Source organism: Nuphar pumila, chromosome 1 (genome assembly GCF_984573655.1).
Source record: "Nuphar pumila chromosome 1, dmNupPumi1.hap1.1, whole genome shotgun sequence".
NCBI lineage: Eukaryota > Viridiplantae > Streptophyta > Magnoliopsida > Nymphaeales > Nymphaeaceae > Nuphar > Nuphar pumila.
In genome coordinates, this window is record NC_143249.1 from 182,250,333 (window position 1) to 182,263,915 (window position 13,583).

The 13,583-nt window shown below is 36.1% G+C and overlaps 1 protein-coding gene across 2 annotated transcripts; it reads right to left on the reverse strand.

The window, feature by feature from the left end:
- Positions 1-509: 509 nt before the first annotated feature.
- On the reverse strand, positions 510-13,280 carry LOC149851586 (OVARIAN TUMOR DOMAIN-containing deubiquitinating enzyme 12-like). Of its 2 annotated transcripts, none has more exons than XM_090015461.1 (10): positions 12,992-13,280; positions 10,767-10,987; positions 10,146-10,219; positions 7,975-8,029; positions 7,792-7,866; positions 7,149-7,222; positions 6,970-7,018; positions 6,740-6,824; positions 1,846-1,902; positions 510-1,113 (listed from the first exon to the last, which is right to left on the reverse strand). In XM_090015461.1, the coding sequence occupies exons 2-10, from the start codon at positions 10,929-10,931 to the stop codon at positions 1,091-1,093; spliced, it is 657 nt and encodes a 218-aa protein (XP_089871587.1). In that variant the 5' UTR covers positions 10,932-10,987; positions 12,992-13,280; the 3' UTR covers positions 510-1,090. The 2 variants fall into 2 exon arrangements, with proteins under 2 accessions (XP_089871587.1, XP_089871583.1); XM_090015457.1 differs by lacking the exon at positions 510-1,113 and adding an exon at positions 1,479-1,773.
- Between the last annotated feature and the right edge of the window lie 303 nt (positions 13,281-13,583).

A 13,583-nucleotide genomic window follows, 5' to 3' on the forward strand; every position in this document is an offset into this window, starting at 1 on the left:
ATGTCAGAAAATCATTTTTTGAGAAGCAGTAGGAGACCATTATGGTAATGAAAAGATCAGGTCCAATATGATTGCACAATATTAGTGCATTAAGCACCTGATCACCCTCCATCTTGGAGATAGGGCCTGTCAGATGTGGGACCCAAGATCTGATGGAGGGTGATGGAGTGCTTAATGCACAATTTTTTGTGCAATCATATTGCACTCGATCCGAACTCATTATGGTAGGCCAGGTCACACTGGTTCTCATAATGAAACAACAAGTGCAACCTAAAAGTAATTGTTTGGAGCAAAACATCCATAACAGCCCCACAGCTCCTCCTTAGCTGTAAGAGTAAAAAAAGAACCACAATACAAACGATTGGCTCTGTAGTCCCACGTAGTTCCTAAAAGTAGAGCGACAAAACGGGACCCTCATCAGATCTTGGGCGTCATTTATGATCCGCAGAAGAACAAGGGGCATTTTTTTTGCAATCTATCTCACCCTCATTTGGCAAAATCTGTATGTGGAGATTGAAGTGAGATCCAGCAATCGATGATATCCAGTAGTTTGAACAAATTCTGTATGTGATCTCCACCACTCATTTCATGGATAGGTTACTGGACAACTTGTTTTAGAAAAGAAAAGAAAAATTCTGCACCAAATCGGAAAGGCAGTCCAAAACATAGTTTTTATATTTTTGTGTGATTCACCAAGCTGTACATATGAAAAAGTTCTCCACAGGAGGTGGAGAAATGGTTGTGAAATTTTTTAACAGGTGTGCATTCCATGCTTTTCATATGATATAATATTCAAATATTATAGGAAAATTTTCACCACTTCCAAACGTGGCCTTATTGCTCATCATATGTTTGGTTGTGAAATTTTTTAACAGGTGTGCATTCCATGCTTTTCATATGATATAATATTCAAATATTATAGGAAAATTTTTACCACTTCCAAACGTGGCCTTATTGCTCATCATATGTTTGGTGAATGGTTAATCTGCCTGCGGCAGTACTAGTGTCGGAAGAGCTTCCTTGATCAATTCTTTGAAATTCAGTTCCCCTGCACCCAGACCACCGTACAAGAGTTGGAAATTCCAAATCTTCATTGAAGAACGAATACCAAGGCTGTACCACACAGTAGAATAGTAAGGCATATTTAAAAGGACGATGCAACAACTTTAGTGGGGGTTTTATTTTTATGGTGTGGTATATTATAGCTAATGAAGTTACAGATACTCTTGCCCGAATTTCAATCGACATGATGAAACAAGTGACAAAAATATGCAACATATTTCAGACCTTCATTGAAATTCTGAATGCTTAGCGATACCTCTCGGTAGAATAGCCACGTGTACTGAAAAGAAATGACCATAACAACTGCATTATGAGATCGATGGTGTGGGGTGCATCATAGCGAATGGAGGCATCATGTAATCATCATTACAAAAACAAACATTAAAAAAATAAGGGACAGGTTTCTCAGCCAATAACATAATAAATCCTCCTTTAGATGCAACTGAATCAGGTCAGGTAATAAACTAGTTTTAATACAAGCAAATAATATATCACCCATCAGGAGCGGACCCCAGTGTTGCCAGTGAAGATGCATGTTAAAAATAAAAAAAAAGAGAAAGACAAAGAAAGAAGAGGAGTTGAAGAAAAAATGCCCCCCGATTAACATATATGCGCATGTACAGCCATTTTTCGTATACAAAATTATGCTTGTAAGCAGAACCAGCTAGAACAACCAGTGTTTCCTTCTTGGTTTCGGTCGTGTCATAAGATCTGAAAACAAAGGATGCATTTCAGAAAACCTCTAGTAAGTCTGAAAAGTAAAGGTATGGAGCCTAGACTAACCTCGGATGTCATACAGAGAATTGTAATGTACTTCAGACCAAAAGCTCATCCACAGCTCTGCAACAAAACACCCAATCAATCATGTATTTCCTGGATCACAAGCTTGAGAACAATGACAACATTCTATAACGACAAAATGTTTGGGCCAGTAGCTCATCAAGATTTTCAAGTACTTTGTACATGGAATATGTAAAATATAGGCATATTATATGGCAGTAAGATATTTGGTTGCTACCAAGGCTGTACCACACATTATATGGCAGTAAGATATTTGGTGTCAAAAGTAGTGGGGTATCTTTCCTTTTTCTACACGGAAAACGTGGCCTTCTCATTTTTTACTTACAATTTTCCCTTTAAAATATTGGAGATGTATATCGTAAACCAATCAACTTTATAATAGTTGGTTCTTCTGTTTCAAGGAAATAACATGCCCTAGACAGTGAACATCTAATTCAGGAATTAATTATTGCCCCAAACATGTAGCAAATACAATTAGAGCACATAATCAACTTTACAGAATTAGATACAAAGGAATGTGTAGGAAATATTTAGAAGCTGGGAAGACAGGAGAAGGGAAAAAAAAGAAAGGAATATTAACTATCCAAGGTCAATTAAGGATGGAAACCAAAGGTTGTCACTGAAAGATGACTGCCAAAGATGGAAAGCTATTATATGAGCGATAGGAGAAAAGGTCGAGGAATTATAGCAAGGACGAAGAAAAAGCAAGGTACTGGACCCATATTCCTGTAAAGCTGTGATTTCAACAGGTAGATTGTAGCCGGAATTGTTTGTTGGAGTACTTAATAAGATGTAACTAGAAAAGAAAATCCAGATTGGAGGAAGAACACCAGACTTGATAGGGATAAATGGGATACTCAAAATAGCATCCTACTACAGCACTGAACTTACCGCCATGTCATGAAGGCTTGAGAGAAAATGGGTACTTCTAGTACAAACATCTCCTCGAGATCGATTAGAGAACATCTACAAAAATGCCCCCAAATGCACAACCCAAAAGAAAAAAAAAACTGTCCATGGTCTCTCCATGTCTTTCCAGTTCTCTTAGAGTTGATGCCCTAAAAATGTGGACCTTGGTGCCCAACCCAAGGGAAATCAAGCCCTATACACCACAAATGATTTCCGCCCACCACCTACCATCATCCTCTTCACCCACTGTCTCAAAATGATAAAGGCACTGCAACTAGAAAATTTTCTGTAGAAAAAAAGGTCAGTTATGGTTCAACAATATCTGTTCTTGTCCAAATGAAGAAATAAAGACAGGGTAAATCTTCATCTTAATTTGTAAGAAAAAGAAGAAGAAGAAAACATTTATAGAAGAAATTGTAAATGTTTAAAAGTAAGCAATACAACAATCATTCTTAAGTAAGAAATCTCATCTCTCTTCTGGTAAAACAAGAATACATATTTGCATAAATGTAGAGAAAAGACTAATGTAAAAAAAAACCATTTACAAATTCCAAACCTTGCATCCTAGAATAAATCAGAGCACTTTTTGTCTTTTTTAAGAATCAGAGCTGCCGAAGAAAGCTTTTTGTTATAATATTCAAAAAATAGAGTTGGAACTGTGGCATAAGAGACTTGGTCACCCACATATAGCCAAAATCCAACATTTTCCAAATCTAAGAAAATTTTGTAACTATGAATCATTTGATTGTAAAGATTGTATTCTCGGCAAAATGAAAAGATTACCATTTCAAAACAGAACCTTTTTCTCTTCAAGACCACTTGAATTAATACACTCGGATGTTTGGGGTCTTGCACCAGTAATTTCTAAAGGAGGATTTGTTTACTATGTTATTTTTGTCGATGATTTCTCCCGACATACGTGGATGTACTTTCTCAAACATAAGTCTGAAGTATTTTCATACTTTCAAACTTTTCATAATATGGTTAAAAACAAGTTTCAAAATGATATTACTTTTTTTCGCACAGATTCAGGGGGAGAGTTTTTATCCACAGATTTTCAAAATTATCTTAAATTGCATGGCATCACACATCAAAGATCTTGTCCTTATACACCTCAACAAAATGGACTGGCAGAACGAAAACATCATCATATTATAGAAACCACTAGGACTTTATTAATAATAAATCAAGTCCCGAAAGACTTTTGGGCAGAAGTTGCCTTAACTGCCACCTATCTCATTAATAAGATGTCATCTTCTTCGTTACAAAATATCACTCCCATTGAAAAACTTATGAACATTTCTCTAGACTACTCTAGACTAAGAATATTTGGGTGCAAATGTTTCATATTTACTAACAAAAATGATAAACTTTCCCCTCGTGCGATTCCCTGTGCCTTTTTAGGATATGCTGAAAACCAGAAAGGTTATAAATGTTTTGACTTCAAAAATAATAAACTATATGTGTCTAGAAATGTTTCTTTTCTTGAAAAGGAGAGCTTCTTTGATTTTAGAAAATTAAAAGACGTAAAGGAGTACTCCTTTTTGCTAGATCTAACATCAACATCTGATGAACATGACCTTGACTGTAACTTTGATGATGATCAAAGAATTATTGATCTTAATGTTGAAAATGAAGAAGTTCATAGAGATACTAGTATTCAATATTCCAGGCGACAAGAGTCTAATCCTCCATGTGCACTTGAAAAATATTCTAATATTCCAACTAGACAATCATCCCGAGTCTCGAGGCCTCCAGGAAAGTTTGTATCATACGAGTCTTTCTTACCCATATATAGGGCAGTTATTGTATTAATTCACTCATATGAAGAACCATCCACATATTTTCAAGCAAAAAATGATATCAAATGGATAGAAGCCATGAAAGCTGAATTAGATGCACTTGAAAATGCTTCTACATGGAATATTCAAGATCTTCCTCCAGGGAAGAAAACTATAGGATATCGATGGGTTTATAAAATTAAAACCAAGAGTGATGGTACTCTTGAAAGATATAAAGCCCGTTTAGTAGCCAAAGGTTATGCCCAAGAATATGAGATTGATTATAAAGAAACCTTTGCTTCGGTGACTCGTATGACTATTGTCCGAACCTTAATTGCCTTAGCTTCTATCAAAAAATGGTTTATTTTTCAAATGGATGTCAAAAATGCTTTTTTAAATGGAAAGCTAGTTGAAGAAATATACATGGAACCCCCTCCTGGTCTAAGTATTCCTAAGGGTAAAGTCCTTAGCTTAGAAAAAGTTCTTTATGGACTTAAACAAACACCAAAAGCTTGGTATGATAGGTTTAGTCGTGTTATGATTGATATTGGTTTTCAATTCTGTTTAACTGACACTGCTTTGTTTATTAAGAATTCTGATGCAGGGATCATTGTGCTTCTTCTCTATGTGGATGGTATGATCATCACTGGAAGCGATAAACAGGGAGTTGAAACAATCAAAACACTTCTTAAATCTCATTTTAAAATGATAGATTTGGGCTTGTTGAGATATTTTTTAGGCATTGAAGTTGCTTATTCTCCTAAACGATATTTATTATCTTAAACTAAATTTGCTTTTGATATTGTTTTCAGGTCTGGTATTACTGATGATAAGAAAGTTGACACTCTAGAAGTTGTTAATGTTAAAATGAAGATTGATGATGGAGAACTTCTTGCAGACCCTACTCCTTACAGACAGCTTATCGGGGCACTTTCCTATCTATCCATTACCAGACCAGATATAGCACATGTTGTTCACACAACAAGTCAATTTCAACATGCTCCTACTTCTGTTCATATGGGAGCAGTCATGCGTATTATCAGATACATCAAGTCCTCTCTTTCACGAAGACTTCTTATCTTCCTCCTCTTCTCTTGATTTAATTGCATATACTGATGCTGATTGGGGAGGTGATCCCAATAACAGACACTCAACCATTGGCTTTTGTGTCTTTTTTAGGTGAATCATTGATCTCGTGGAGGTGTAAAAAGCAACAGAAGGTATCTCTCTCATCCACCGAAGCTGAATACAGAGTCATGACAACCACGACCATGGAAGTAGTTTGACTCCGACGACTGCTTGCTGACAAGGGAGCTGAAGCAACAAAAGCTTCACAAATGTGTTGTGACAACAAAAGTGCTATCTACATTGCCAGTAACAGAACATTCCACGAACGCACCAAACACATCGAAATTGATTGTCACTACGTCAGAGAGGAATATCTACACGGGATAATTAATCTGCCATATGTCACTTCAGAATATCAGTTAGCAGACTTCTTTACAAAGCCTCTCGCTGCTCCCGATTTCACTTTCTCTTAGACAAACTTTCACTCATTGTACCGTAAGTTTGAGGGAGAGTGTTAAAATGTAAAACTGTATATATATATAATAATAATAATAATAATAATTATTATTATTATTATATTATATTATATTATTATATATATAAATACATTTTTCATTTCTTTCTCTTCTGTAATTTTTTTCTTTATTTTTATTTTTTGTCTTTATGTCATCTAGTTCAGTTTGAACTAGAATGACTGTTGCTAGTCAAGTCCTGTCCAGATTTGACTAGCAATAGAGCTGTTGGACTGACACAGTCCAACAACTCTATTGAGTCCTCTTTCAGCTGTGTATATAAAGGGGTGCAACCCCTCTTGTATTTCATTCCAATGCTTCTTAAGCAATTGGTTTTTCATATCAATAAAGAATACATTTTTATTTTTATTTTGTTTCCCATTATACCCTTTTTAAGGGTTATGCTTTAGTGTCATTTTTGACACTTGCCCTTGTGAATCTAAGCTCGTGTTTCGAAGATCCCCATTTCATTTCATGAGCAATCCTTCAACATATTCAAGTGCAACATACACAGATCAAACTGCCCTAACTACAAAAACATACAAAAGGATTGGCTCCATGTGCCCTAAAGAGTCTGTTTAATGCAGTTGTGCTGTCATATCTTACCACGTTGAGGAGCCTGCTGTTGTGGAACAATTTCAACAAAACATGTGTCTCTGAAAGATGTCAGCAGGCAAATTTTTGCTCCAAACTGCAATATAAAAAGCCACATGCAAAATGTTTCAGCACCAATTGGAATTTCGACATTGATTAACTACAATCATTAGCAGTTATGAGAAAAATCCAACTGAGACCTGCCTGGACTGCAAAAGGTTTTATGATATAACCATACCAACCTTATCAGCTGCTGCCTGGAGAGTTACATGATCACCCCATTCACCAGATCTGGGTGGATGCAATATATTGATCAAGAAAACATCAGCAAAACAAATGAAACATATATGTTTCAAATTCATAATAAAGTTTAAAGAAAAAAAATCAGGATAATTAATCAGCTGTGAGAAAAAAAACACACTTGCCCATTTTCTTGTAATAGGTTTTGTACTTCATAGGGACATAGCCTTCATACAATGAGTGGAACTCCTTAAGCTGGAAGATAGAGAAATGGAGAACAAGAAAAAGTAAGGAGACAGGTAATGGTGCTGTAATGAAAAAGCAATTGTAAACACAAACACCCACATCGAACACAATAAAGAGTAACTTCCTCTTCCACCATATATATACCCAGAGTAAAATGTTAACATTGAGAGAAAAACTTGACAAGCTTTTATTTACACATTGATTCATTTAATAACACATCTCTGTTTCACAAGTTTTTTTCTCCCTTGTGCTGAAAGCCAAAGAAAACTTTATGCAACACAAAATAATAAGTTTAAGCAGTTACTCTTGACACAATCAAGCGAGAAAAAGAAAACAGTGACCAAAGAAGTATTGCTGACATAAACATCCTCAAAATTCTACAAGATTAAATCAAAACAACAAACATAAGCGAATCAAGAAATCATGAATAAGTTTCTCAGTGTCCTTCAAAAGGTGTAATGAATGTGGTTGATATAGCTAACCGCTCGGCTCACCTAACATGGGAGAAGAACACCTGTTAAGCAGGAGAGTAGGCTCTGTACTAAATGGTCCACACAGAAGAAGCCCCAATCACATACCTGCTTTACTATCTCCTTCCGCACATATTTGTGATGCTCAGGTGACCTAAACATTTGGTCCGACAGAGCTCGAAACTGAAAGAAAAAGAAACTGATCACAAATATATGGACCAAATTCTGCAGTTCATAGTTCAAACAAGGTTGTCACTAGAGGAAAGGTTCATGTACAAATGGTACACAAACCTGACAATTTCCATCCCCAGAAACCTTGATCTCATACAGGCCATAAGCATTTAACCTAGCAAGAAAAATAATTCAATAAAAAAACACAACAATGAAAAGGGAAAACAAAATTATTTGGACGTAATAAAGACATGACATTAATTTTCTAGAAAAGTTGACTAATGTGAAAATAATGGAGCATTTGGTCACTGTCAACAAAACTAATGTTATCTTTCAAAACATGATGTAATAAAGCCATAAAATTATTTGAGTCTGTTTGAATTGCCAATCGAGAAAAGCAGGCTCCAGTTATTTCTCTTTAATGTGTGCACATCTTCTTAATCTTCTCCTATCAGATCCTTAACCACCATTGTGCCACCTGCTATTGTTGCTGACACCACAACTGCAAAAACCATGCCATATCCCACATCCCTCACCATCATTGCGCTTAAATATAAACCTGTAACACCAGGCACCCACCACCATCTATATCAGCACTTCCAATAACCAATTATGTCCAACTCCACATCATGCATGTTCAACAACTTATATCTCCACCAATATCACCTCCACATTCATCTGTGAAATACATCAGAGATTCAACCTCCAGTATAACAGCCCAAATCAAATGTTGAGTTGAGTCGTGCTATCTTAAGGATCCAAACATCACAAACCACATTTCATTTCATGAAATTTGGAAAATAAGATAGTAGCACTATAAACTAAGGCAAACATAAGCACAAAGCGACATGCAGCAAAGCTTTGAATATACAGCTGGAACAATACATCTGATCCTCCCATCAGGAAAATTTACCAAGAGAAAATTTTCTTCTCTTGGTTTCCCATGGAAAGCCTAACATGCATGCATGTGAACACACAAGTACCTGAGTTTCTATATCTTTTTTACTTCCTTTGGAAAGTCCATGAAAAATAAATAACACAAAATATTGCCGGCCTAAACAAAAATAAATTGCTTGTAAAAAGAAAGTCCTCTAGAATCTGACAGAAACAAAAAAGTAACAAGATAAAAGGAAAGAAGATCCACCATCTCCACAAACAAAATAAATTTGGGGAGGTCCCTGCCATCTGATGGAAATCATAATTACATTAATTTAGTTGCACAAATGCATGAAAAAAAGAGAAGGAATAAAGAAAGGAAAGGCCATGAGAAAGACAGCATTGCCCAATTGTAGACTACTCATATATTCAAACAGTCCACCTGTTAATAAGAATAGAGATGCCACCCAGACAGCTTTCTTAATTTCTTTCTATATTAGGAATTTCTAATGCAGCTCACACCTCAAATTCATGTCCCCTCAGAGACCAATGCATCTGTCTGTTTCTCACAGAATTATCCAGTACATTGTCATATTTAGATGGTTGCCTCTTCCCCGTCTTTGGTTGCATTTATTACCCCTCTGCTCATTAGCATCATTCTTGATGGTAGGCATTTTCTTCAAAAGCCAAAGCAAGAAAAACTTATGGACATACAAGAGTTTTCCAACCACAACAGGTTTTTCTTGAATTGACTCCATTCCATTTGCACACTGTCATGTCTACCAACCTTTCAGTTGTTAACTGATAAAAATCGTTGCATTTACAAACAAAATTATGTCAACCAATAGAACATATTAACTTATCTCCATATGCAAGTCACTTGGTAACTATAGCAGGGAAATTCAGACATGGGAAATGGGTGACTGAATTGACTCCAAATGCTTTTTGATGATTGAAGTCAAACATAGTCCCTTGGTTTGTAACCAGTGAAAGACTACTACAGAAAATATGATCTCACCAATGTCATACATAAACCGTTAAAGTATGCTGTTTTAGTTACATTTCTTGATTTTCCCATTAAAAATAATACTTGGATACACTATGGAAGCAAAAAAGAAGCATCCGTCTGACACAGTTGTCACTAGTATCATGCCTCGAAATATTTTCACACTCAATGGCACTCAGGATTATATACCAACTGTGAAACTGAAGGAACGAATGAAACTATCTTAAAATAAATATATATATATATATATGAAAATGACCACTAACTATTTTAATATTAGTCCGTATATGACAAATTGAAAATGACTTATCTAAAAATATATCCGTGCATGAGTAATGCCACAGACACTGCTACAATTTTATTTGTTAAGGATTGCAAGGTTTAAATAATTAAGAAAGAGAAGATATACCTCTCAAGTAGCCTGTGGTGATCCAAGGTTGCATCATTGTAGCTAGGGATACATGAATTGATTCGTGGAACATGCTGTAAATAAAATTTAAATTATTGTGATGCCTTATGCATTGAAGTAAAATATGCTAAAAGAATTGAAAAAGATCAAGCTCATCTTAACATGTGAAGGTCAACCAATAGATCAGATTTAGAAAAACATGTTTTTACAGTTATCTAAATAGTGTTTTATATTTTAACATTCTTTGCAGTTAACCTATATATCTTTATCAAAACACATTTTTACAGTATCTAAAGAGTGTTATCTAACTGTAAGATTTTTTGTAATTTGCAACATTATGTGAAACCTGTTTGTATAATTGCCTGACACCAAAAAGATCTTAGAATTTCCATGGCCTTTGGAGTTGATTACAGTCATGGATGCAGCATTCTTAATCATAAATATCATATAAATGTAAGCTGCAATGATAGTTGAATGTAAATTGAAATACTCGCATTTGCAACAAAAGTTACCAAAAATAAAAAATGAACTCCATTAAATGGTAGCAAAACCACAATATAACAAAAAGGAAAAAAAAAGGCACATGGATGCACGAAGAAAAAGTATGCAAACATATCTTACAGGAATAGATTGCAAATGTGAAAGTCGCCTAGCAACTGCACCATCTAATTTCGCATATTCTTCTGAAAGAACAGCAGCAATCACTTGGTCATCATCGGTTTCTTGTTGACTGCTCTGAGAAAAAGAGCTGGAAGATCCAACTGTGCTTTGAATTTGATGTGTCATGTTGTACCCTCACAAAAAGCCGCTTCAATTGAAGCTAAGGAGAAAGAAACATTCACCTATAAATTGGAATATGATGTTGTCAAAATCCCACTTAATTTGAAATCAGTCATTCTCAATCAATATAGCATGCTCTCGTATAAAAAAAAACTAGGACCAATACACATTTTTAAACTTGCATAGGAAATATAGCTGATGCTTGGTAGATGCATAAGAATGACCCTGTAGGGCCACACTGTAAAGTAAAATTATCATATACCCCCAGAAGCACATATGCCATAATGCCAGGCTCACAATCACTAGGTACAGCCTCATTCTGTGAAAAAAAAAAAACACTTCGGTGGAAGTTCCCAAATACAAAAAAAAAGTCTTGCACCAAGCAACTCGCATTCATGTGGAGGACCCAAAATGATTTTCTTTTTGGTTCATATCGCCGACCCCAATTGTTTGGGATGAAGGCGTTGTTGTTGTTGTTGTTTTGTACCAAGCAACTCGCAGAATTCAGCATCAATATATAACAACGAGAGAATATCTGACACTCAACCTGAAAATTTTCTTTGAGAAAGACATTGGGGAAAAAAATGGAGACAACCTAATACTCTGGTGTTCTTCCTAGAATGATGTAGACGGTTCTAACTACGACAAACATAGAACATATGCGAGGTCCAAAGTGTGGCATAGGGAACCATGTACAAGAAACAAGTATGATAAAGTGCTACTGGCTGAGATTGAAACACAAAAATTCTAACCATAATTATACGTACGGACAACACACACACATACAGAATGTGGCTCTTAGAAAAATATAATTGAAATTAAGATACAAAATAATCTAAGCATTCTGACAAAGAAACTGAATTTGTAATTTGAAAATGTAGCGATGTTATTTGATATTGCCAATACTTTGGGTATATTTAACAATGTGAATTGGGTGAATCAAGATTACCTTTGGCAAAAAGTAAGTGCATTCGCCCTAAATGCTTTTTGAACCTAAGAAACTTGGCATAGTGTACAAACAGATTTTCAACCACAAACCAATATAAAATCACTAGTGCACACATTATAATCACAATAAAAACATATGTTGAAAAAAAAAAAGATGACAAAATTGAAACTATTATGATTGTACCAGGATTTTCATGTTCTGTCAGTTCACTGGATTAAATTCAAATAGTCTCCTATCATTTTAACTACACAAGGGACAAATAATCTCTCTGTGGTAGCATCCTTGGTCACACAATCAGTCACACCGAGGGCAAAGTCAAACACACCCAAATCCTATGATTAAAAACACACATTGAAGGAAAATCTATACTGAAAAACCTCAAAAACCATCAAATAAACCACCTTATAGAATCCATAAATGAATGGAATAAAAGAAACAGAGCCAAGATCAAGATAAACACCCTCAACCCAGAAGGTGACTACCGTTCCCAAAACGTGGCACCATCATTCAAGCCATAACATCACAACCAAAGAAACACCCATGTCAGGTTCTGATCAGACAATTGAACCCCATATCAAAAGCTCAAGCAAGTTTCCACATTTAGTCCGCTCACTCCAACGTAATCAGAGAACCAAATCATCGCAAATTGCAAAAGATAGCCTACTTCCATAAATGGAAATCACCACATGTAGAACCAAGAAACCAAAAGAGAAAATAAGACTAAGAGAAGAAAAGAGTAGGCGTATAGCAACCAATAATAGGAAAATTTGATTCCGTTTCGTTGCCCTCGATTACATCAAATCACAAGTAATTCTACCATTTCCCATTTTGGCAACAATAGAAAAATTAGGTCACCTCAATGAAACGCACTCAAGAAACAAACCTCGCCATCACGTCCAATGCGATCAAAAGCACAATAATAGAACAAGGAAACCGAAAAAAAAAAATAACAAACAGCACCAAGAAAAAACAAAAGAACAAAACCACTAAACAATATGTAGTTACATATCAATCAATCACCAAAAGGAATCGGAATTCTCGGAAATGAAAAAAAACGGAGCAGAAAGGATGAGAAGGATTGGCAATATTAACGAATGGGATCAAAAGAAATTCGTACCGTGTGACAGCTTCAGCTCAACTGGAATTCGGAGAAGGGGGATTTATGGGAAGGAAGAGAATAAGGGGTTTCTGAGGAGCAGCCGAACGGGGGAAAACGCCGATGCATGGGAGGGAGGGGGCGGTTGGGAGAAAGAGAAAAATATCCCTCTTCCGGGATGTCATTAATTTAATGTGGGATCGACGTTGCTTATCGGAGCCATCAATTCCTTGACCACCGACATTTTGCACATACCGTGGGGAGAAGAAAAAAGGGGCGCGGGCAGCGAGCAAATCTAGCGGAGGCTTCTCTCTCCGTGCGATGGAAACCAAAGTCATGAGCAATATCACAGCGACTAATCACCATTCACCAGCAGCAGCATTTGCGTGGACCCCCACAGCACCTGACGGAAGGACCCACCCAAATCAACACCAATGCGAGATGGGTGTGCCACTGCACCTGACTGCCGGGAAGGCCACCGAAAATCTCGCATCTTTCGAAACGCTCCGAGAAGCACGCCTTTTCAATGGGAAGCTCGAGATGGGAATAAAGTTTATTAATATTTTGGAACTCAGAACAATTTTACCTCTTAATAAATTGTTTTTCACGGGAA